General features: G+C 37.7%; 1 protein-coding gene across 1 annotated transcript in view; it reads right to left on the bottom strand.

Annotated features, from left to right (window-relative positions):
- The window catches only part of LOC103507667 (transmembrane and TPR repeat-containing protein 1-like), a 133,738-nt gene that overhangs the window by 25,229 nt on the left and 82,238 nt on the right, over positions 1–26,271 (bottom strand). The window contains exons 7-9 of the mRNA XM_026822482.1: positions 17,383–17,504; positions 6,706–6,870; positions 1,537–1,701 (exon numbers count right to left, since the gene is read on the bottom strand). Of these exons, the coding sequence (XP_026678283.1) occupies positions 1,537–1,701; positions 6,706–6,870; positions 17,383–17,504 (452 nt within the window). The remainder of the gene's footprint in view (positions 1–1,536; positions 1,702–6,705; positions 6,871–17,382; positions 17,505–26,271) is intronic.

Here is a 26,271-nt window from a genome sequence, read left to right on the forward strand (position 1 = left end):
TGACTTCACGTGACGTGATGGTAGTAGTGTTTCTACCTTTAGTTTCAAATAACTTATTCGGGGCACCAACGAGCTATTGACGTGTTGAGCTGAAGAGCCTTAGAAATAGGGCAACTATAGTTGGTAAAAACTCTGCCATGAGAGAGAGCGAGAGAGAGAGAGAGAAAGAGGAAGAGAGAGAGAGGGAGGGAGGGAGAGAGAAGGATGAATCTCACATAACTTTTAAATCGTCCCACCAAATATCTTTAGAGATATTTCAACCTCAAGTAAAGAATGTATGTATGTGTAATTCATTAAATAAATAATACTAATGAAAGAAGTTGTGTATCTTGTTTGTTGACCGGTCCGTAATACCCTGTATCTTACAATACAATAAAAGCATGGTCCATTTCATTAAGTTTAATTTTCAATTTCATACCAAAACCTAATGGGGCCGAAGCAATGGGCTACATTATCTTGGCCCCAAATCTTTCATTTTCTTTCCCATTCCCTTTTCTTTTCTTAATCTCTCCCGCTATTCTTCTCGCAGCGTCTGTTTTTTCCTCTCTTTGTATTTATTGTGGTATTTTTTCAGGACATTTTCCGTTTCTTGTTCTTTTGACTTGATCTTGGTCAAGCCTCCACCAGACTACCAGGGCCCCAAATCTTTCATTTTCTTTCCCATTCCCTTTTCTTTTCTTAATCTCTCCCGCTATTCTTCTCGCAGCGTCTGTTTTTTCCTCTTTTTGTATTTATTGTGGTATTTTTTCAGGACATTTTCCGTTTCTTGTTCTTTTGACTTGATCTTGGTCAAGCCTCCCCCAGACTACCAGCTTTTTTATTACTTTTATAACTCGACTTTCTTTGCTTTCCATGTTTCTTCGTTTTCTCCTATTGCATTTGTTTCTTCACTTTCCTCTTTTTGTTGTCCTTTCAGTACAACACTCGTTTAATACCTATAATATCCTCTTTATTGTGTTTCAGATTTTTTCAACGGATTCTTATGATATTAGGTAAGCAATGTAGATGTTATTTTCTATTGTCTGTTAATGTTTTTACCTTCTACCTTTGTTCCATTGCACCTTTGTTCCATTTAAGCAGTGTTCATTAAGCAAGCTAAGCAATTTGCTTTAAAACTTAATTCAAATTTAGCAATATGGTTGAAGTTAATTTTACAAAACCTTTGTGTTGTCAATTTTTTCGTTGGATCCATTATTAGTGGATATACTGGATATTAAAACATTAATATCAATGCCTCCTATTGCCATTCTGAGGCCAGCCACTCACTATCAGCTAGACCTGACAGGCGGACCGGATCAGCTGTATGTACCTGTCAGGTCCACCTGATACCTGATGAGCACACACACTATCAGGTAGACTTGACAGGGACACCTGATCAGGTCTGCCTGATACCTGGTGAGCACACACACCATTAGGTAGACCTGACAGGCGGACAGGATCAGGTATACCTGTCAGAGTGAGTGGCTGGCCTGACCATCAAGGAATGAAAGGAATCTGGTGGCATTGGAGTTAGATTTGAGTAATCATTATACTCACTTGATCAAACTCTCCCGAGAGCTCCAGTCGTAGTTTCTGCTGATGGTTTTTACCGAGAAGATGACCAGGAGGAAGTACGAGGCAAAGATGAGGGCTCTCCGTCTCCGAGCGAGGTGGGTGTGAAGAATTTGAGCCCCGTAGGCGAGAAGCAGAATGAGGCCCATGCTGAAAACAGACAGATAAAAAAAATGCATTATATTTATATTATTAGACTGGTAATTTGGTAAAACAACTTGTATAAGGGGCCCTGTCGATAGTCTACCGGTTGGGCGCAATTTTTTTTTTGTGGAAACTCCATGATGTATGGCGTTTGTCTTATAATGTATTTGTATTGTATGGCTTTGAGGTCGAGTGGATGTGCTATTATTTCGTCTATTATTTTGTCTCAGTTTCTCTCATTACTGCCCTTAGTTTTACTATTACCTACCTATGTAATGTACATAGGTAGGTGCTCTGTACATGTATGATAGGTAAATTATTGTACTGTAGGCATCAGACTACTCCAAGTAATGAATTCCGTATTGTAAAGAAATTTGATCCTTCCCTCGCCCATTCCTCTCTCTCTCTCCCTCTGATTCTCTTTCTCTGACTCTCTCTCTCTTTCTATCTTTTTATCTCTCTGATTCTCTTTCTCTAGTGTCAAATCGTTGTTATTGGAGAACCTCCCCATTTGTAGCGCATATTAAATTTGAAAAATGAAACCATCGATAGTGAGAGAGAGAGAGAGAGAGAGAGAGAGAGAAAGAAAGAGAGAGAGAGAGAGAGAGATTCTCACGGCCTTTGGAAGATATAATGTAAATCAAAAGTGTCCCTGAGGCTCGAGAAATGTACAGTTCGGCCGCTATTTAAGGCCATTACTTTGAAGAAGGCCCAAAAGAGTTCGCTGTTCTCATGTCTTTAGATTACTACCAAAGTCGCTCAACAATTTAATGCTGATACATTACATGGAGAGGGACACGAAACTTACCGATTCCCTGTTCTGCACGGCCGTGGCTGGAAATGGTGCTGTTTTTTTTTTTTTTTTAACTTCCCCATTCCCTTTTTGCCCCGGCCGGGGGTGGAAGTTTTTTTTTTTTTTTTTTTTTTTTTTTTTTTTTGTCTAACCACTCAATCGACAGTACTTTATACCTACCTATAGGTATACAGGCTTTCCGGTAGTTTTTGGCAAGTATAAAATATCTCTCTGCTGAAAGAAAAAGGAGGATAGGAAAATGAAGGAGAGGTGAAAAAAGGTTCAATGCCTCCCTAGTTATAAGACAATCTCCTTTTCAAAAAGAAAGTCTGTTGAAACCTTTTCGGCAAAAAAATTCCCGTTGAAAAAAATCATGGTAAAAAAAACGTGCATTTTTTTTCTCCTCAGCACTTCATCACCGACAACATGTCAGGAAAAAGTAAGAGAATAAAGGCAATTGAGATGAGAAGGGGGAGGGGAGAAAGAGGGAAGGATAGGGGAGCAAAGAGGATAAAGTGGGAGGAGGAAAGCCTCCTTAACAAAAGTGTCGTCTCCTTTGTCTCCTTCAAGTTCTTTGTTCTAAAAAAAGAGCCCTCAATATACCTTGTACAGTTGAACTTTTCGACACATGGACACATTTGGAAGAACCATATGTTGGAACTTTTTATTCTGGTTGATAAAATGTCCCTTTCACTGTGGGAATGTTCCTTTTGTTCCCGCTCAGTCGGTCTTTTAACCATATGTTGGAACTTTTTATTCTGGTTGATAAAATGTCCCTTTCACTGTGGAAATGTTCCTTTTGTTCCCGCTCAGTCGGTCTTTCAACCATATGTTGGAACTTTTTATTCTGGTTGATAAAATGTCCCTTTCACTGTGGAAATGTTCCTTTTGTTCCCGCTCAGTCGGTCTTTTGAAACAGCTGTCTTATTATTTTGTCGAATGAGCTATAACTTTAATCATAATTTCATAAACCTCAATCCTTGAGTAACATTCATACCTACATCGGTCTTTTGAAACAGCTGTCTTATTATTTTGTCGAATGAGCTTTAACTTCAATCATAATTTCATAATCCTTGAGTAACAATCATATACCTATGTACGGGTAGTATTGCATAAAATCTAACTTGGTGCCTAAAGATTTACAGATCGGTTCGGTACCACGATTATACATATCCATCATTCTATCACCAAAGACCCTACCCAGATAAGGACTTCAAATGGAACAAAATTTAAGGAAAATAAATTACCATTAGGTAGGGTACATACTACATAGGTACTGATTTTCTCTAATCACTACGGGCTAAAAAATTCCCGGAGGGACGGACCCTGCTTGATTAAAGAAAATTATGTTTCTTTACTTTGTTTGAAGTTTGAGAAGTTTTGTTCCTTTTCCTTTCTCTCTGAGATATGAGATATATTAGGATATTTCGAAGAAAGAAGAACAGATATTATTGTAATGAGTATTTTTCTCGTCTGTTCTTCTTCGGTCTGCACCAGCACCAATTTATCTTAGAAAATCAACATATTTAGCTTCTTTCCAGCTTAGGTTCGGTCTGCTCAAAATATCGAGTGTATAAATAAGTAGTTCATCCAAAAAAACGCTGCCTGAGAGTCACACTGTGCTCGGAAGGACAGACAATGAAAAAAATCTTCCATCTATGTATCTAGAATCGAATCAAAACATCTAGATTCAAACCAGACACTTTCAAGCAGCACAACCGAGCAACCAGGAAACTTTGAACACAACTTATCTGGTAAAAATACTTGACAACAACACACCCAACACCAACACAATGGTGAACTAACAACAATACGAGAAAACGGAACTTACCCAAAAACTTTTCCCAAATTCAAAATGAACCATTTCATCAAAATAATGTCCACGAGTTTTGAAAGTTTAGATTTCCCACTGAAGTTATTTTCTGTTGTTAGTTTTTTGTATATTTTTTTGTTGAACTTTTTTTCCTTTCCTTTCAAACTCTTTTTCTCTGTTCCCTCGTTTGTGCCTCGGTGAATTTTCTCTTTTTCTTTCTCCCTCCCTCTCACACTCCTTTTCTCCTCTCTCCCTCTGCATCTTTCCAATTCTTTTGTCCTATCCCGTTCTCCCACTATTCCCATCTCTTTTCCTTTCCCTTCTTTTTATCTCTCTCTCTCTCTCTCTTTCTCCCTCTCCCTCCTCTTCTTTCTCTATCACCATCATTCTCTCCCACTTGTTTTTTTTTCTTTCTATCGTTTTCTTCTCGTCCTCACTGCCAAATTCTATGAACGAGTACGTAGGTGTAGGTATATTATGTACCTACCTAGGTATATTACCTTTTTCCTTTTCTTTCAAACTCTTTTTCTCTGTTCCCTCGTTTGTGCCTCGGTGAATTTTCTCTTTTTCTTTCTCCCTCCCTCTCACACTCCTTTTCTCCTCTCTCCCTCTGCATCTTTCCAATTCTTTTGTCCTATCCCGTTTTCCCACTATTCCTATATCTTTTCCTTTCCCTTCTTTTTATCTCTCTCTCTCTTTCTCCCTTTCCCTCCTCTTCTTTCTCTATCACCATCATTCTCTCCCACTTGTTTTTTTTTCTTTCTATCGTTTTCAAACTTAACTTTGCTTTCTTAGTTGTTGGACTTTTGCGATCTCCCCCCTCTCTTTTCCTTTCTGTCTCTCCTTCTTTCTCTTTCGCTCTCTCTCTCTCTCTCTCTTCCCCTTTTCTTTCTCTCTCTTCTTCACCTTCTCTTTCTTTCTTGTTTATACGATCCACCTTTTTTTCGTTTCTTTTTACTTTGTCTATATGCTCCGTTCTACAATTACAGGATGGTTTGAATAAATTTATCACAAGTCGCAGCAATTGTGTCTTTGGAGGAGTAAGTAGAGTTGGAGTTAAAAAACCATAGGCCAGATAGGCCTATTAAAATTGCTCTCTTCTTCACCTTCTCTTTCTTTCTTGTTTATACGATCCACCTTTTTTTCGTTTCTTTTTACTTTGTCTATATGCTCCGTTCTACAGCTACAGGATGGTTTGAATAAATTTATCACAAGTCGCAGCAATTGTGTCTTTGGAGGAGTAAGTAGAGTTGTAGTTAAAAACCAGGCCATGCCTTTTCCACAAGTTTGGCCATGCCTCGGGATGAACTAGCGGGATTCCGGAGCGAAGCGACGGAATTCAGCTAGTTTGATTGTATAAAGGGCGCCCTGCTGTTGAAACTGTAGAACATCGCTGCAGCATTAATGTTGTAATGGGATTTTCTACTCCCAGACAAGTTGATGAGTGTTGGAGTGTTTCTGTGTAAAAAGCTGAATGTAATCAACAGGGGGTGGGTAAGTCGGTTTTTGAGTGACGAAAATAATTTATTTATTTACCTTGTTAAAATAGAGTTTATTATTAAGCAATTATTGTAAATTCGTAGGTATAAACAAGACTGATGGTTCACTTTAGTTTTTGTACATCACTTTTATTTTCAGATGTCAGGTCCTCTTCCTCATCATCCAAAGGAGGATCTTCTTCTACTTTGCTATTATTTTGTATAATTTTATGACACTTGTATTTACATATTACTGTGTTTTTCTTGTAAAATAAATTTGATTTGATAAAAGTATCTAGGTACTATATAATTATTTACAGACAAACTGAAGAGATGGACTTGTAAATAATATACATTTTTAAATTTAAAAGCTTACCTTAGGGCTTCAAACATCTAGATTCAAACCAGATACTTTCAAGCAGCACAACCGAGCAATCAGGAAACTTTGAACACATAACTTATCTTCAGCACCAATTTATCTTAGAAAATCAACATTTAGCTTCTTTCCATCTTAGGTTTGGTCTGCTCAAAATATCGAGTCTATAAATAAGTAATAGTTCATCCAAAAAACGCTGCCTGGGAGTCACACTGTGCTCGGGAGGACAGACAATGAAAAAAAATCTTCCATCTATCTAGAATCAAACCAAAACATCTAGACTGACAGGCGGACCGGATCAGCTGTATGTACCTGTCAGGTCCACCTGATACCTGATGAGCACACACACTATCAGGTAGACTTGACAGGTACACCTGATCAGGTCTGCCTGATACCTGGTGAGCACACACACCATTAGGTAGACCTGACAGGCGGACAGGATCAGGTGTACCTGTCAGAACTACCTGATAGTAAGTGGCTGGCCTGACCATCAAGGAATGAAAGGAATCTGGTGGCATTGGGGTTAGATTTTAGTAATCGGTATACTCACTTGATCAAACTCTCCCGAGAGCTCCAGTCGTAGTTTCTGCTGATGGTTTTTACCGAGAAGATGACAAGAAGGAAGTACGAGGCAAAGATGAGGGCTCTCCGTCTCCGAGCGAGGTGGGTGTGAAGAATTTGAGCCCCGTAGGCGAGAAGCAGAATGAGGCCCATGCTGAAAACAGACAGATAATAAAAATGCATTATATTTATATTATTAGACTGGTAATTTGGTAAAACAACTTGTATAAGGGGGAAGGAATATGGCGCTGTCGATAGCATGTTCTTCCGGTGTTGTGGGATTTTTGATTCGATGCTGTATGAACTCTGGGGTTTTTTTAGAGCTACAAAAGTGGATTTTGGGCTTTTTTTTAGTGAAAAAGTTAAGTCTACCGGTGTTGTGGGATTTTTGAGTCGATGCTGTATGAACTCTGGGGTTTTTAGAGCTACAAAAGTGGATTTTGGGCTTTTTTTTTGTAGTGAAGAAGTTAGCGTGGTGGACTGTAGATCTGGAAGTTGGGGGTTCGAATTCAAACAGTCATAAAAATTAGCGTAGTAGTTAATCATCATAATTATTCCTATTGTGTAGTTTATTAATTGGAGAACGACATTTGTGACAAGCACTCATGCTGAACTGCGTAATTAAAATTCCATTGGAAGTTGGGGGTTCGAATTCAAACAGTCATAAAAATTAGCGTAGTAGTTAATCATCATAATTATTCCTATTGTGTAGTTTATTAATGGGAGAACGACATTTGTGACAAGCACTCATGCTGAACGGCGTAATTAAAATTCCATCCCCTCTGGGCTTTTTGTGTAATATATGGGGGTTTTGATTGCTACAAAACTTAATGTTTCATGTTAATATAGGCTGAGCGTCAGTTGTCTTGACGTTCGCGCGCTTCCCAATACGCTAGTCTACCGGTGTTGTGGGATTTTTGAGTCGATGCTGTATGAACTCTGGGGTTTTTAGAGCTACAAAAGTGGATTTTGGGCTTTTTTTGTAGTGAAGAAGTTGGCGCGGTGGACTGTAGATCTGGAAGTTGGGGGTTCGAATTCAAACAGTCATAAAAATTAGCGTAGTAGTTAATCATCATAATTATTCCTATTGTGTAGTTTATTAAGTGGAGAACGACATTTGTGACAAGCATTCATGCTGAACGGCGTAATTAAAATTCCACCCCCTCTGGGCTTTTTGTGTAATATATGGGGGTTTTGATTGCTACAAAACTTAATGTTTCGTGTTAATATAGGCTGAGCGTCAGTTGTCTTGACGTTCGCGCGCTTCCCAATACGCTTGATACATGGGAAAAAAGCTCCAACTAAAGCGCAAAGCAATTACTTTGAACTGTCACGTAAACGAAGTACCTAATCTATGCTCTTATTTAAACGTTTTTCTATTATTACTATCCTCAGTAGTGTAGACTTGTAAAGTTCTTCGCTATTGAGGTCTGGAGGTTGGTGATTCAAGTCATATAAAAATTTATGAAGTACCTAATCTATGCTCTTATTTAAACGTTTTTCTATTATTACTATCCTCAGTAGTGTAGACTTGTAAAGTTCTTCGCTATTGAGATCTGGAGGTTGGTGATTCAAGTCATATAAAAATTTAGACACAGAGTGCAGAGACTGCGGGAGAGAAAACTTTTCCTCGCTCGCCTAATATTTGAGTTTCGTTTATGTTTTTAGTTTGATAAATACTAGTTCGGCCATGCCTTTTCCAGAAGTTTGGCCATGCCTCGGGATGAACTAGCGGGATTCCGGAGCGAAGCGACGGAATTCAGCTAGTAACCCCATAATCCCTTGAGCCTTGAGTTTACATTTATTATAACATTTATGTTTTTAGGCTGAGTTAACAGGACATAATATGGGTATAGTACAAGCCTATTTATATGTAGAACTCTAGCCTTAGCCTTCTATCTATATGGAACCCAATATCAAGCTCAGATTTCAAGTCACTTGATGATAAAAATTTAGGGTCTCATCACCCCGAAAGCGAAGAGAGAAGGAAGACAGGATAGGAGAAAGCCGGTCGTTCCGAGAATGAACCTAATCTGTTCAGGATAAAATCTGCCCTGGGCGGGAATCGAATTCGCAAAGCCTGATTTTATTTTATACTCTAAACAAGCTCAACATTGCTTGACACATACATACATACATCACTACTTGTGTACTGTCCATTATTTAAAAAAAAAACGCTTTTGTGCAAACGAAATAAATAAAGCATGAAATACTTGTTATAAATCAAGAGACTAGGCTCTCCCCTCCCTTCCCTCTCCTCTCCCACCTCTCCCCTCCTCTCTTCTCCTCCCACCTCTCCACTCCATCCAGAATGTCTATCCTTTTCCACCACCCGTCCTACTGACTCTCTCCCTCTTCTCTTTCTCTCTCCTCTCTTCCTTTTTCTCTCTTCTCTCTCTCTCTTTCCACCATTTCTCTCCCTTCTCTCTTATTTACTCTCTTCCCCTCTCTTTCTCTTCCTCTTCTCTCCTATTTTTCTCTCTTTCCTCTCTTTTTTTCTTCTCTCTCTCCCTCTCCTATTTTTCTCTTTCTCTCCTTTTTATATTTCTCTCTCTTTCTCTCCCTTCTCTCTCTCTCTCTATCCTGGTACAGTGTTACATACTTGTCTTTTGTACAATCCCCTAAACCCCTACTTTTTCAAACACTTCCACAATTCCTCCACTTTTCACACTTAAACTCCTTTTCCATCTCCTCTTCCTCTTCCTCCTCCTCCTCCTCCTCCTTTTCCTCCTTCACCTCTTCCTCCTCCATTCCTCTGTGTTTTCTGTCACCCATGTTTGTTTGTATTTCGGATAAATTTATTTCGAGAAATCAAAAACTTGCAGCCATGTTTGTTATTGGGATAAAAAAAAAGAATGGAAATTCTATTTACATTTTAGATCGTGACTTTGGGCGCAATGCAGCCATGTTTGTTATTGGGATAAAAAAAAAGAATGGAAATTCTATTTACATTTTAGATCGTGACTTTGGGCGCAATCTCTGGGCAATAACCCCATAATCCCTTGAGCCTTGAGTTTACATTTATTTTAACATTTATGTTTTTAGGCTGAGTTAACAGGACATAACATGGGTATAGTACAAGCCTATTTATATGTAGAACTCTAGCCTTAGCCTTCTATCTATATCTATATGGAACCCAATATCAAGCTCAGATTTCAAGTCACTTGATGATAAAAATTTAGGGTCTTATCACCCCGAAAGCGAAGAGGGAAGGAAGACAGGATAGGAGAAAGCCGGCCGTTCCGAGAATGAGCCTAATCTGTTCAGGATAAAATCTGGCCTGGGCGGGAATCGAATTCGCAAAGCCTGATTTTATTTTATACTCTAAACAAGCTCAACATTGCTTGACACATACATACATCACTACTTGTGTACTGTCCATTATTTAAAAAAAAAAACGCTTTTGTGCAAACGAAATAAATAAAGCATGAAATACTTGTTATAAATCAAGAGACTAGGCTCTCCTCTCCCCTCCCTTCCCTCTCCTCCTCTCCTCTCCCACCTCTCCCCTCCTCTCTTCTCCTCCCACCTCTCCACTCCATCCAGAATGTCTCCGTCCTTTTCCACCACCCGTCCTACTGACTCTCTCCCTCTTCTCTTTCTCTCTCCTCTCTTCCTTTTTCTCTCTTCTCTCTCTCTCTCTTTCCACCATTTCTCTCCCTTCTCTCTTATTTACTCTCTCTCTTTCTCTTCTTTCTCTCCCTCTCTTTCTCTTCCTCTTCTCTCCTATTTTTCTCTCTTTCCTCTCTTTCTCTCCCTTCTCTCTCTCTCTATCCTGGTCCAGTGTTACATACTTGTCTTTTGTACAATCCCCTAAACCCCTACTTTTTCAAAAACACTTCCACAATTCTTCCACTTTTCACACTTAAACTCCTTTTCCATTTCCTTTTCCATCTCCTCCTCCTCCTCCTCCTCTTCCTCCTCCTCCACTTTTATAACTCGACTTTCTTTGCTTTCCATGTTTCTTCGTTTTCTCCTATTGCATTTGTTTCTTCACTTTCCTCTTTTTGTTGTCCCTTCAGTACAACACTGTTTAATACCTATAATATCCTCTTTATTGTGTTTCAGATTTTTTCAACGGATTCTTATGATATTAGGTAAGCAATTTTGATGTTATTTTCTATTGTCTGTTAATGTTTTACCTTCTACTTTGTTCCATTGTACCTTTGTTCCATTTAAGCAGTGTTCATTAAGCAAGCTAAGCAATTTTTGCTTTCAAAACTTAATTTCTCCCCATGACTTCACGTGACGTGATGGTAGTAGTGTTTCTACCTTTAGTTTCAAATAACTTATTCGGGGCACCAACGAGCTATTGACATGTTGAGCTGAAGAGCCTTATATAGAAATAGGGCAACTATAGTTGGTAAAGACTCTGCCATGAGAGAGAGCGAGAGAGAGAGAAAGAGGAAGAGAGAGAGAGAGGGAGGGAGGGAGGGAGAGAGAAGGATGAATCTCACATAACTTTTAAATCGTCCCACCAAATATCTTTAGAGATATTTCAACCTCAAGTAAAGAATGTATGTATGTATGTGTGTGTGTGTAATTCATTAGATAAATAATACTAATGTGTTTTCTGTCACCCATGTTTGTTTGTATTTCGGATAAATTTATTTCGAGAAATCAAAAACTTGCAGCCATGTTTGTTATTGGGATAGAAAAAAAAAATGGAAATTCTATTTACATTTTAGATCGTGACTTTGGGCGCAAGTTTTTTTGCGGAAACTCCATGATGTATGGCGTTTGGCTTATAATGTATTGTATTGCTTTGAGGTCGAGTGGATTGGGACACAAGCCCTTAGGCACTCTCCATTTGACAACGCCAAAGGGTTTCCTTTTGTTCTGGGATCAAGGTTTTTTCTCCTTTACTTTAGGCCAGACTCTGAAAATTCAATTGCATGGTCTAATTTAACAATAATCAATTTGTGTGAACGCCTGGTAAATGTCTCGATCATGCAATGTGCTATTATTTCGTCTATTATTTTGTCTCAGTTTCTCATTACTGCCCTTAGCCTTACCATTACCTACCTATGTAATGTACATGTGCTCTGTACAGGTATGATAGGTAAATTATTGTACTGTAGGCATCAGACTACTCCAAGTAATGAACTCCGTATTGTAACATTCCTTTACACCCGTTTCGCTCTTCTCTTTTCTCTCTTCCTTTCTCTACCTTCGTCTCTGCCTCGCTTTCTCCCCCCCCCCCCCCCTCTCCCTCTCTCTCTCTCTCTCTCTCTCTCTCTCTCTCTCTCTCTCTCTCTCTCTCTCTCTCTCTCTTTTTCCATCTTTTTATCTCTCTGATTCTCTATTTCTCTGGTGTCAAATCGTTGTTATTGGAGAACCTCCCCATTTGTAGCGCATATTAAATTTGAAACATAAAACCATCGATAGAGAGAGAGAAAGAGAGAGAGAGATTCTCACGGCCTTTGGAAGATATAGTGTAAATCAAAAGTGTCCCTGAGCCTCGAGAAATGTACAGTTCGGCCGCTATTTAAGGCCATTACTTTGAAGAAGGCCCAAAAGAGTTCGCTGTTCTCATGGCTTTAGATTTCTACCTAAGTCGCTCAAACTTTTAACAGAGAGATTTGATAACATACTCAGTCTTTTATCTGTCTCACCACTCAATCGACAGTACGTTATACTTACAGGCTTTCTGGTAGGTTTTGGCAAGTATAAAATATCTCTCTGCTGAAAGAAAAAGGAGGATAGGAAAATGAAGGAGGGGTGAAAAAAGGTTCAATGCCTCCCTAGTTATAAGACAATCTCCTTTTCAAAAAGAAAGTCTGTTGAAACCTTTTCGGCAAAAAGATTCCCGTTGAAAAAAATCATGGTAAAAAAAAGCATTTTTTTCTTCTTTTTTTTTCCTCAGCACTTCATCACCGACAACATGTCAGGAAAAAGTAAGAGAATAAAGGCAATTGAGATGAGAAGGGGGAGGGAGAAAGAGGGAAGGATAGGGGAGGAAAGAGGATAAAGTGGGAGGAGGAAAGCCTCCTTAACAAAAGTGTCGTCTCCATTGTCTCCTTCAAGTTCTTTGTTCTAAAAAAAGAGCCCTCAATATAGCTTGTACAGTAACACGGATTGTCCATATGACAGAGTCTGAAATGGGAAAAGGGGGAGAGAGGAAGAGAGTGTGTTAGGAGGGAGAGAAAACAATAGGAGATGGGTATGATAAAAAAAAAGTAAAAACCACTCAAAGAATACAATAGAGGGAATGAAAAACAGATTGAGAGGGAATTTAGAGAGGGGGAGGAAGACAAAAAGGGAGTCTACCGATAACAAAATGTAGCAAAGGAGGAAAAAAACTGGTGCTGGGTAGAAGAAGCAGCAAAAGAAGAAGAAGAATAAGAAGCAGAAGAAGGAGAAGAAGAAGAAGAATAAGAAGAAGAAGAATAAGAAGGAGAAGAAGAAGAAGAACCAAGTAAAAAGACTAGATATCTCAGTGAATCTAGTAACAATTAATAATAATAATAATAATTAATCTTGTAAGGGCAGAAGAAAAATACTTATTATGCCCAGATCAGGTGAGTATAAAGTGAGGTTATGTTAGGTTATTTTAGAGAATTAGAAGAGATGAATTCGTCAATCCTATATTTGAAAGAGTTTGTTGGAATCAACGGTAAGAGATAGCTGTCAAGTCTGTCTTGATCAACGCTTACTAATCCTTGTAAGCACATTCATGGTATTGGAAACGTACTTGACGATTTCCTATTCAATTCACTCAAATAATAGAATTTTCAAGGGAAATCCAAAAAAATCAACTCACAAAACAAAGAAGATCAAAATAAACTGCGCGCCTGGAAAAAAACTGCACGCAGATTCTGTGTCGCCTCCACAAGTGAAGACCTATACGATGAAAAGCCATGTTGCCTCCAGACTAAAAGTTTAACAAGAAATACACAACATCCAATGTGTGGGGATTAATAATTCAGACGGTACAAAAATCTAATTACCTCCCCTTCTCTTCCATCTTTCTTCCCCTCCTCTTCCTTCTTCTCTCCTTTAATTCTCATTTTAGTTTCACACCCATAGTCTCTTCTTTTTCTCTTCATTTTCTCCTTCCTTTCTCCTCTGTTTTTCTCCCCTCTTTCCTTCCCATCCTTTCTCTTTACGTTTCTCCTTCTCGCTTGTCGAGAAAAATGTACTTGACAACTTCCGAGAATTGGTTGTCGACCGGCTGTCAGGTAAATTTTATTATCTCTGAAAACTGAAAAAATCTTTCCCTGTTTGGAGATACTCGTTGAAAGAAATTTCATCCAAATCAATTCTGTCATTTCAAAGGTACTCCTGTCTTGAAGCTTTGTCTAATGAAATGTGAAGCTGACTGTAGCATCAGCTTTCTTTAGGGTTTTCTCTATTCAAGTAGAGTGATTACGGTTCTTCCTACGGACAATCAGAGTTATTGGGATGAATCTTCCTCTCTCTCTCCCCCCCCCTTCCTTTCTATCTCTCTCTCTCTTGCTCCCTATTTCTCATTCTCTGATTCCCTTTCTTCTAGTTCTACTCTACCTTCTTATATCTCATTTCTAATTCTCTCCCTGTTTCTCATTCTCCTATTCCTCTTCTTCAAGTTCTAAATTGAATCCAATGGTTTACAAAAACTGCTTTGCTGTGCTGCGTGACTGTGCTGCGTAGCTGCGTCTCAATGTGCGCCGGGCCTAACACGGATTGTCCATATGACAGAGTCTGAGAGGGGAAAAGAGGGAGAGAGGAAGAGAGTGTGTTAGGAGGGGGAGAAAACAATAGGAGATGGGTATAATAAAAAAAAAGTAAAATCCTCTCAAAGAATACAATAGAGGGAATGAAAAACAGATTGAGAGGAAATTTAGAGAGGGGGAGGAAGACAAAAAGGGAGTCTACCGATAACAGAATGTAGCAAAGCTGGTGCTGGGTAGAAGAAGCAGTAAAAGAAGAAGAATAAGAAGCAGAAGAAGGAGAAGAAGAAGAATAAGAAGGAGAAGAAGAAGAGCAAGAAGAAGAAAATGAAGAAGAAGAACCAAGTAAAAAGACTAGATATCTCAGTGAATCTAGGAAAAATAAATTGGAATCAACGGTAAGGGATAGCTGTCAAGTCTCTCTTGATCAACGCTTACTAATCCTTGTAAGCACATTCATGGTATTGGAAACGTACTTGACGATTTCCTAGTATTACCTACTTGTCGAGAGCTTGTTCTAGTACTTGTCGAGAAAAATGTACTTGACAACTTCCGAGAATTGGTTGTCGACCGGCTGTCAGGAAGTACGGTAAATTTTATTATCTCTGAAAACTGAAAACATCTTTCCCTGTTTGGAGATACTCGTTGAAAGCAATTACATCCAAATCAATTTTGTCATTTCAAAGGTTCTCTTGTCTTGAAGCTTTGTCTAATGAAATGTGATGCTGACTGTAGCATTAGCTTTCTTTAGGGTTTTCTCTATTCAAGTACAGTGATTACGGTTCTTCCTACGGACAATCAGAGTTATTGGGATGAATCTTCCTCTCTCTCCCCCCCTTCCTTTCTATCTCTCTCTCTTGCTCCCTATTTCTCATTCTCTGATTCCCTTTCTTCAAGTTCTACTCTACCTTCTTATATCTCATTTCTAATTCTTTCCCTATTTCTCATTCTCCTATTCCTCTTCTTCAAGTTCTAATCTCGATTATGGTCGCGGATTTGGCGATTTTGTTCGCGGATTTTGCGATTATGTTCGCGGATTTGGTAATTATGTTCGCGGATTCGCGTCCTGAATTGACATTTTGGATATTTGGCAAGCCTAATTATACTCAAGGAAGTGTCACAGGCTCAGCGACACCTTTCTCGCCTGGTAATCAGGAGGGCGTGGGTTCGATCCCAGCCGAGGTATGGAATTTTATCATTTATTTGAGAATTTGACCACATAATAATGGAGCTCTAAGCGTCAGGTGTTAGAGAACGCCTAAGGCGTTAACCTCGCCTAGTGGTTGCCTTCCACTCAAGAGTCTATTATTATTATCTCATTATACTCAAGGAAGTGTCGCAGGCTCAGCGACACCTTAATAAGGATGCTTGTCCTATTGTCTTCAATCCTTTACAATACATGATGTATGCAATAACAATGAACAGATTGGACCCTTATCAGTGACCACAGCTCCTTATCATCTCTTCTCTCTCTCTTCTATGTCTCTCTCTCTCTCTCCCTCCATTCAGTCATCAGTAGAAACCTCTGTGTTCTTGTCTTGGACCGCAAGTGCCTCTGTGCATGTAAAGATGTGGTGGCAGATGTGTGCATACATGTGTACAATAATATACAGGATATCTGTGAAATCCAAGGCTATGGGACGTTTCACGAAAAATGGAAAAATAAATGAAATAAAATTGGATAATTTTTTTTTTACGCGAGAATATTGGTATTGATTTCGTCGCGATTTTCAACGTTATAATCAGCTTTTCCATAAGTAGGTATGTACTCGCCTTGGTTCTAAAGATACCTATTACGTATTACCTAATTCTTGAGAAAGAACACTTTCTTGTCTTTCTAATGCTCAGAAGTCCGAAATCCAAGGCTTTGGGACGTTTCACGAAAATGGAAAAATAAATGGAATAAAATTGGATAATTTTTTACGCGAGAATATTGGTATTGATTTCGTCGCGATTTTCAACGGTATACGAGTAATCAGCTTGTCCATAAGTATGAACTCGCCTTGGTTCTCAAGAGACCTATTACGTATTACCTAATTCTTAAGAAAGAACACTTGTCTTTCTAATGCTCAGAAGTCTATTTCTCCTTTTGTATGACTTGGGACAGTATCTATATATTTCAGCTGATATATTTATGTATCTACTTATGCAGGAATACCCTTATCCTCGGTATACAGAAACTGGTATTATTCTCAACATATTTAGGTACGTAATTCGTACGTAATGTCATGATACGTCAAAATTTAATAATAAAGCACAATTATTACTATTACTATAATTACTGTAATTAGGATGCATACGTCGGTATCTCTAAATCCCAAACATTGTTATTCCTAAAATGCATTGAGCCACAATATGGAAAGCATTTGGAAACAGACAAATGCACTCCTAAATTCAAACCGTACATATTTTGTAAGTTCCAGTATTCTCACTTCATCCTGTAATCCCTTAGGTCCCATGAAATCTTAGGGTAACTGTAACTATCCCTGATAATTGAATAGGTATCAGTATTTACGGCTCTGTCGGAGAAAACTCTTAACAACATTAATGATTGTAAACCTTTGAAAATGATTGCTTCATAGTTGGGTGTGTTTGGTAAGTTGACTATTTGAATGAGTCCTTGGGGAATCACGCCTGTTTCGGAATACATAATAATTGTCATAAACAGGGAACCAAGTCCATTTTCCTCTTTACAACTGCAAATCTTCCAGCATGGTTCCTTTATTCAGTGAACACAAAATCTGAATAGTTTGCATCCTATATACCTACAATTCTATTACAAATGATTCAAAACTATTGAGGCCACCTACGGACCTACGCCCCTTCAGGATCGCAGACCATTTAACTTTCAAAGATGATATGAATGAACACACAAGCCATTTCAAAGTTCCTTTGTTCTACACGTAGATGTAACCCGACAATTCAAATTGTCTTACCTTGGAATGTACAGAATTCTCTTACCTTGGAATATACGTACAGAATTTGATCTACACAGTCAGAATGTATTGCCTTACCTTGGAATGTACAGAATTCTCTCGGCAACTACGAAGCCGACAGTAAACAACAAATTGGAGGCCGGAAGGAAAGGTATTGCCACCAAGAGGCCGCCAATCACTAGGGGAGCAGATCTGTGATGCTGAAACAAGAGAAAAAATCGTACATAAGAGGGTAATTAAGTATCTACATACCTACATAGTAAAAATTAGTACAAAGCTACAAAGTGCATTTTGAACATTTTGGTTCGCAAAAATTCTATTAGCTAGATTTTTACTGCAGGTGCATACCTACTTTAAAATTAACGTTTAATACCACTGCATTCAATTTTTTCCCCATTATGTACCTAATTTATTACCGATATAACCATGAAAAAACACTAAAATTATCCAATTATGGTTTCTCTTTTATTTAAACATTTCAAATAATTAGCTAATATCTAACGTTAATGGGGTATTGCCACCAAGAGGCCGCCAATCACTAGGGGAGCAGATCTGTGATGCTGAAACAAGAGAAAAAATCGTACATAAGAGGGTAATTACTGTAAATAGGTATCTACATACCTAACATATTAAAAATGAGTACAAAGCTACAAAGTGCATTTTGAACATTTTGGTTCGCAAAAATTCTATTAGCTAGATTTTTACTGCAGGTGCATACCTACATAGCTACATATCCACCGTTTTAAAATTAACGTTTAATACCTACTGCATTCAATTTTTTCCCATTATGTACCTAATTTATTACCGATATAACCATGAAAAAACACTAAAATTATCCAATTATGGTTTCTCGTTTATTTAAACAATTCAAATAATTAGCTAATATCTAACGTTAATGGTATTCATTTTCCGCTTTTAATTAATTAGGTACCTACGTACACTCGAAATCATAACAATAAATTATTAATATTTGTTCAAATTGTTTTATATTTTCCCGAAAAGGTTAAAATTACGTTTTGTATTTGCCATTCGTGAGTACCTAAGGGTACTGGTACATCGAGTAGCTAATACCTACCTCCCGGTATTCTATGCTTTTATTCTACCAAGGTTGGTAGGTAGGTAGGTAGGTACCTGATTTCATTTTATTTTAATGAATATTAGTTATACCTACCTAAGTACATAATGTTTCAGGAAATAAAAAATAGATAATGATTTATGCAGGTCACATTCAAGCTTTCATTTATGATTTATAGAACTGCATTGTTACTGATTTATTTTTGAAAATATAAATAAATACATGAATATATAAATGTATTATTAATTATCAGCTGATAAGTAAATACCTATCTGACAAACGAAGCGGGAGTCATGAATTATGACGTCATCGCCTACGGGAGCGTATGCTGTGACGTCAAACTTCACGATTTATCGGTATTTTTTAAATCGATTTATCTCGGGCTCTAGAAGTCGTAGAAGAAAAAGAAAAATTCCGTTGGTCCTCATTTTTCCTGCTCTATGACTTTGCAATATCAACCAAGTGAGCGCAACTGATCTATTGTCATAAACAGGGAACCAAGTCCATTTTCCATTTTACAACTGCGAATCTTCCAGCATGATTCCTTTATTCAGTGAACACAAAATCTGAATAGTTTGCATCCTATACCTACAATCCCATTACAAATGATTCAAAACTATTGAGGCCACCTACGGACCTACGCCCCTTCAGGATCGCAGACCATTCAACTTTCAAAGGTGATATGAATGAACACACAAGCCATTTCAAAGTTCCTTTGTTCTACACGTAGATGTAACCCGACAATTCAAATTGCCTTACCTTGGAATGTATAGAATTCTCTTACCTTGGAATATACGTACAGAATTTGATCTACACAGTCAGAATGTATTGCCTTACAATCAGGATTCCCATATTGAATGGAATTCCAGCACTCAATTAGGATTCCCATGTTACATGGGATTCTAGCACTCAATTAAAGGATAGCCCATGTTGCATGGGATTCTAGCACTCAATTAGGATTCCCATGTTGCACGGGATTCTAGTACTCAATTAGCATATTCCATGTTGCATGGGATTCCAGCACTCAATTAGGATTCCCATGTTGCATGGATTGTCCAAAAACCCTGAAATTTCTTGGACTCTGATATCTTTCAGGGTCTAAGTGGTGACTTTTTTTTTAATCGGACAGATTTTTTAATGAATTTTTTGCATTGTAGTCAGGGGCTCTTTTTCAGAGAGACTTCTACAGTTCACTGAAGCACTAATTTCGAACCAAACCTAATCCATGCCTCAAAATCATCATCAAGGGTTCCCCTGATATTGTGGGCTTACAGAAAGTGCAGAAAACTTTTCATTTTCCCTAAAGCGGATTAGGAGTTATTTCTCGAAATCTCGAATTAGTGAGAAGCTGAGAAGTTTGACGTGATTGTATTTCTTCTCTACACTCAACTTTTTATTGAATAAGTCATACTCATATTCATATGAGGTTTTAGTGTTATTCACTACATACTTAGTATCTACATTCGAGCATGTACATCTAAAAGTATTAGGTACAGGTAGGTGTAGGTGGTGTGAACATCACATGGCTTTCCTTATCCTATTGAGTGGTGCTTATTTGGATGTTCTGTTGTAACATTTACAATATCTCTAACCGTCTAGTCGATGTAGCTGAAAACCGCCAAAAAGCGGTCGAAACCCGCAAAAAGCGGTCAAAATACCGCCAACCTCAGCACATCTTTTAACCAAACCTTTGTGTTGCATCCTTGTCACATTTGTGAACTACATACCTAATGTCAAGTCTTTAGCTTATACCGTTCCCGAGATAACTACATCTATACATATTGTTACAACGTCTATAGCATATGGGTACTCTATCTATAAATATTGTTACAACATCAATAGCATATGGGTACTACATCTATACATATTGTTACAACGTCTATAGCATATGGGTACTCTATCTATAAATATTGTTACAACATCAATAGCATATGGGTACTACATCTATACATATTGTTACAACGTCTATAGCATATGGGTACTCTATCTATAAATATTGTTACAACATCAATAGCATATGGGTACTACATCTATACATATTGTTACAACGTCTATAGCATATGGGTACTCTATCTATAAATATTGTTACAACATCAATAGCATATGGGTACTACATCTATACATATTGTTACAACGTCTATAGCATATGGGTACTCTATCTATAAATATTGTTACAACATCAATAGCATATGGGTACTACATCTATACATATTGTTACAACGTCTATAGCATATGGGTACTCTATCTATAAATATTGTTACAACATCAATAGCATATGGGTACTACATCTATACATATTGTTACAACGTCTATAGCATATGGGTACTCTATCTATAAATATTGTTACAACATCAATAGCATATGGGTACTACATCTATACATATTGTTACAACGTCTATAGCATATGGGTACTCTATCTATAAATATTGTTACAACATCAATAGCATATGGGTACTACATCTATACATATTGTTACAACGTCTATAGCATATGGGTACTCTATCTATAAATATTGTTACAACATCAATAGCATATGGGTACTACATCTATACATATTGTTACAACGTCTATAGCATATGGGTACTCTATCTATAAATATTGTTACAACATCAATAGCATATGGGTACTACATCTATACATATTGTTACAACGTCTATAGCATATGGGTACTCTATCTATAAATATTGTTACAACATCAATAGCATATGGGTGCTACATCTATAAATATTGTTACAACGTCTATAGCATATGGGTACTCTATCTATAAATATTGTTGTAACATCAATAGCATATCAGTACTACATCTATAAATATTGTTGCAACATCAATAGCATATGGGTGCTATATCTATAATTACAATTTGCCGCATATGGGCGTCAGAAAAATTATTGTTGTTGCAAAGAGAAAAAGAATAGTATTAAATTGCAGGCAGGGTTGTATCATAATGAAGTATGATTGTTACAGTTGGTAATAATGTTTATGACAGTAAGATCTTGACCGTTAATATTATTGCAACATCGAGCTTTCCTTTTAAAATTTTTGACGCCCATAAGGAATCCCTTTACGGTTATGACGTCATAACTCTTTCACTCCTTTTCAGTTATGACGTCATAACCTAAAGGGAAATCCTTTTACAGGCAGTTTTGACGCATAACAATACGCTTATTTGTGTTGCATCAGGAAGGCACGCTGTAGCAGTTTTAAAAGGAAATCACTGGGTAACACATCAAATTCCTCTTATTACGGACAAATTTTTTTTTCAGTGTGCCTATTATTATATCTATCTATGTAGTTATACTCGTAATAGGTAGTTATATTTTCTAGTTATACCTACGAGTATACAGAGAATGAATATAAAATGAGTATGGAGAAGTATGAAGCATGTAATGAAGTGAAGAACATTACTGGAGAATAAAAGTCAATGAAGAGTGAACGTATGCAAATTATTGTACCTGCAAGTACCTAATCCCATATCTGTTTTATTTTTAGACCTAAGAGAAAAGCTGGCAGGGAAGTGGAAATTCTAGAAAGAAATTATTTCGAAATGTAAGCCCCCTTTGGACTAATCATAACCATGCTTTCTATTCAATTACAATAACAACCCAACTGTCTGAAAAAGGTAGCCAAGCCACGGCAACACGGCAAACTGTAAGTAACATAAAATAATAATTATAATAATAATAATAATAATTAAAATAATAAAAATCTGGTGTTAACATCACATGATTTTCCTCATCCTATTAAATTATGATTAACTGGGTTTCCTAGGCGTGATTTTGGGGGTCTCCTGTCAATAACATTTTCGATATCTCTATCCATTCAGTCAGTGGAGCTGAAAACCGCCAAAAAGCGTCTCTCTCTCTCTCTCTCTCTCTCTCCTACCTTTCACCAGTGGGGGTGAAAATTTTGTGAAAGCTTGAACAATGATCAAAATAAATATATTCAATATACCTTACCTACCTTATTTAGGCAGGTATCCGCAATGCGCATACTATAGGTACATCACAATAATTTAATTACGGATTTCTACATTGGTGTAGTCTTCAGGGAGTTGAGAATACCTCGGATTGAACAAAAGGCCAAAGCATGGAGCAAGGTTAAGACAGAGAAAGTCTGAAATTAATTTCAGGTTAACAAGAAAACGAAATTCCCTTGGTACTACGGAAACTGCTAGTAAGAAAATTACCTGAGCTCTTACGCTAAATGTAAAGTAGTGGCGACTGGCGACATCAAAATCAGGGGAAGACGAATGCTGAAGAAAAGCAACCTGACCAGAAGTCCCGGGTTTGATTCTAATAGGTAGAGCAGGGCCGTATTTAGCGGGGGGGCGAGGGGGCCCGGGCCCCCCTCGAGCTCCATTTTTCTCCGTCAGACTCCGAAAAATTGGGGCCGAGGGGGCCAAGCCACCCCCCTCCCCTGCTTTCGAGCTTCATTTTTCTCCTGTACTGTAGGCGAGATTTTGAAAATTTGGAGCGCCCCCCCCCTCTACAAAATCCTGGATACGGCCCTGGGGTAGAGTTTTTTCGGCTCTGTGCTTGGAATACTCAGCCTCGCCTTGTGAGGACAATCCAGTAGCTACTCGTACTTTATATATTAGGTAGTAGCGACCAGTGCCGGCATCATTACCACTTCTTTCCCTCCCCCCAAAGTCACTTGGAAAGAATACAACAAATCGTATAATTAGGTATAATAGTACCAAAAAATTGATAGCATCTGCTAAATAAGCAAGTAACTTTCGCCATTACTTTTTCAGGAGAATGACGTATACAGATGGAACTATGTTTTGGGAATACATATTATGTACATAATAATAATAACTTATAACCATAACGTACCTATAAGGTAGAAAGGTATGGAATAGCAGGATGTAGCTATTCCTACTTTGATAAAAATGGTATCCCTGATGGGACACAAAAAAAGCATACAAAATTGAAAATATCAATACTGGAGTTTGGAGTTCCAACCTTTCCCCCTTTAGCAAACCCTCAACTCTGTCCCCCCCCCCCTCACTCTCGGTCATCCCCTCCTTAACTCTGTCACCCCTCCCCTACTCTGCCACTCCCTCCCTCACTCTGTCACCCTCCTCCCCTCCCCTTCTGTCACACCCACCCTCCCCCTCTCTTGACACATACTCGGGACAATTTGACCTCGTCTCAAAATTATGTAAATTTTCGCCGCGTGTGTTTTTGTAAACTCCTGCGGGATTTTTCCGAAAAAAAAAAAAAAAAAAAAAACAAAGCGTTGCCGTTGGGACGATGAAGGCCCATTCTGTTGAGTTTCGAGAGGAATAATGCCTGAGTAGGTATTTATAATTATCCGCCGTGGTACCCTGACTTAAAAAAAAAAAAAAAAAAAAAAAAAAAAAAAAAAAAAAAAACACAAATACACACACCAAGAACAACAACAACAACCTCTGTAGCAGTGTGGGATTTACATTCGAAATTTCGAACGCCAAAGGGTTTATTGCCCGACGGGGTATCGAAGTTTTTTTCTGCTTTGATGTATTTTGGGAGGGAGAGAGAGAGAAAGGGAGGAAGAGAGCATTCACAGTCACACCACTTTCTTCAAACTTGAAATAAGCGTATTTAAAATGTTGGTACAAGAAGTACAAAAGAAAGTAATTTTTAACACACACAAGTTATTACAGAACTTCTCATTTCTCTGTAATTTATGCACGGTGATGCCAGATGAACACTCATTCAAAATATGAATTTCCATGTAACACAGAAAACGAATTTACATATTCCACAATATCTCAATTTCTCCTCCATGCCAGCAGAAATCCTTTCACCAATTCTCCATCTTGAAATGCCATGTATTTTTTACAGGGTGAATAATAATAAACTATGAATGTTGTAAAAAAAGTACTAGATAATCACCTATGTTCTAGCCATTTTACAATATTTAAATAAACCCCAAAAATCAAATCAATAACATTGAAATTAATCTCCCTCCCTTCCCCCCTTGAAATGAAGGGGGTGGAAAGATTGGGGGTTGTGGAAACCAATATTTTCTTATCATTAGCATCAACGTTAGGCCTTATCATCTTATCAGACTATGCCATCTCGATACTTTGGAATTTAAACCAGTTCCTTAGTTGTCCTCTCTTTCACGAACCACTCGCATTTGTGGTAGCTAGCTTTGCCATCTTCATCGCTCGTAAAAATCATAAAATCAACCCCGTATATATATGATAATATGTAATATATTTCCATCTATAGAATATAAAATTATATGATACATTTTCTATATCTTTGAAATAAAACAGACTGTGGATGAAAGAGTGAGAGAGGGGGAGTTTTGAAATTCTGGGGCACATTTCGATATATTTTTTTTTTTTTTTAAGTTAATATTACCTACATAGGGTGAACAAAGTTCCCCTTCCAAAATTCAAACTCTCCGTTGAGTCAGCCTTATCAAGGTACCTTCTCCTACAAGTCAGCTTTTTGGAAAAATGAATTTGAAACGGAGAACGGTGGTGTTGTGTGCGCCAAAATGATTGAAATTGAACCAAGTGAAGTTGTAATGACGACAGACTATTATCTGGTTGTCCATTTCAAGAAAAAATAAAAAAAATCTCTCTAGGGTTTAGGTAATTTGAATTTTTAACATTTTATTTGATTGGACAGATTTGATTAAAAATTTCAATCAATTTGAGGACCGGGTCTCTTTCTGGACTGTTAGAGGCCGTTTGTCTACATTGCCTTGGTAGATAATATTATATACCTACATAGGGTGAACAAAGTTCCCCTTCCAAAATTCAAACTCTCCGTTGAGTCAGCCTTATCAAGGTACCTTCTCCTAAAGAGTTTTCAAAGCATAATTATAACTTTTCCGTTCTGAAAAACTCAACGTAAAACATTCAAATTGAAAAAGTTCGTGAAAATGGTCAACAAAAAGCTTGAATGTAGTTCTGCTTTCACAACAACCGTGCTAGGATGAACCTCATGATGAAGTTCTTTACGTTTCATATTTCTTCCATATTGAGCAAGATATTTGTCCCATTCTGAATTCTGTTGGCGTTTCTCTTTGCTATCACATCCGTGTTTTCTCAACCAATAAATCATACGCGAAACTGAACTTTACAAACAATATAATGGAATTTTAAGATGGTATCTACCTATATGTATTGTAATAAAATTTATTATGTTTTCCATTAAATAAAATAAATTTCTGGAAATCCCCTTCATTTCCTTTCTCTTTTTGCGAATCTCAAGTTTCCAAATCCTAGCTGTCGATTCTGATATAGGTATACGGTATACCCACCTAGTATGGGATTATGGGTGACCAAACATTGTTCCTAAAATGCATTGAGCTACAATATGGAAAGCATTTGGAAACAGACAAATGCACTCCTAAATTCGGCACACATTTTGTCGTGGAGTTCCAGTATTCTCACTTCATTCCGTAATCCCTTAGGTCCCATGAAATCTTAGGGTAACTGTAACTATCCCTGATAATTGAATATCAGTATTTACGGCTCTGTCGGAGAAAACTCTTAACAACATTAATGATTGCAAACCTTTGAAAATGATTGCTTCATAGTTGGGTGTGTTTGGTAAGTTGACTATTTGAATGAGTCCTTGGGGAATCACGCCTGTTTCGGAATACATAATGGAGCAGTTGCAAATGGGTAAAAGTTATTAATAAAAGGTCGATTCCTACGTAAAAAGTAGTGAAAAATCCAAATCTTCCCGATGCCATCGAATCCCTCTTCACTTACCTTAAGCGTATCGATGCTTATAAATTAATATAACACCAACTCGGAATCAGGGCGAATGACCACGCCAGTGGCTAGCTGTTAAAGCCCTTAAAAAAAAAAAAAAAAAAAAAAATCCAAATATGAAGCAGAAAAACCCCCAAAAATTAATTTTAAAAGGGCAAAAATTTAA

This window comes from Diaphorina citri, unplaced genomic scaffold (genome assembly GCF_000475195.1).
Source record: "Diaphorina citri unplaced genomic scaffold, Diaci psyllid genome assembly version 1.1 scaffold333, whole genome shotgun sequence".
Lineage (NCBI taxonomy): Eukaryota > Metazoa > Arthropoda > Insecta > Hemiptera > Psyllidae > Diaphorina > Diaphorina citri.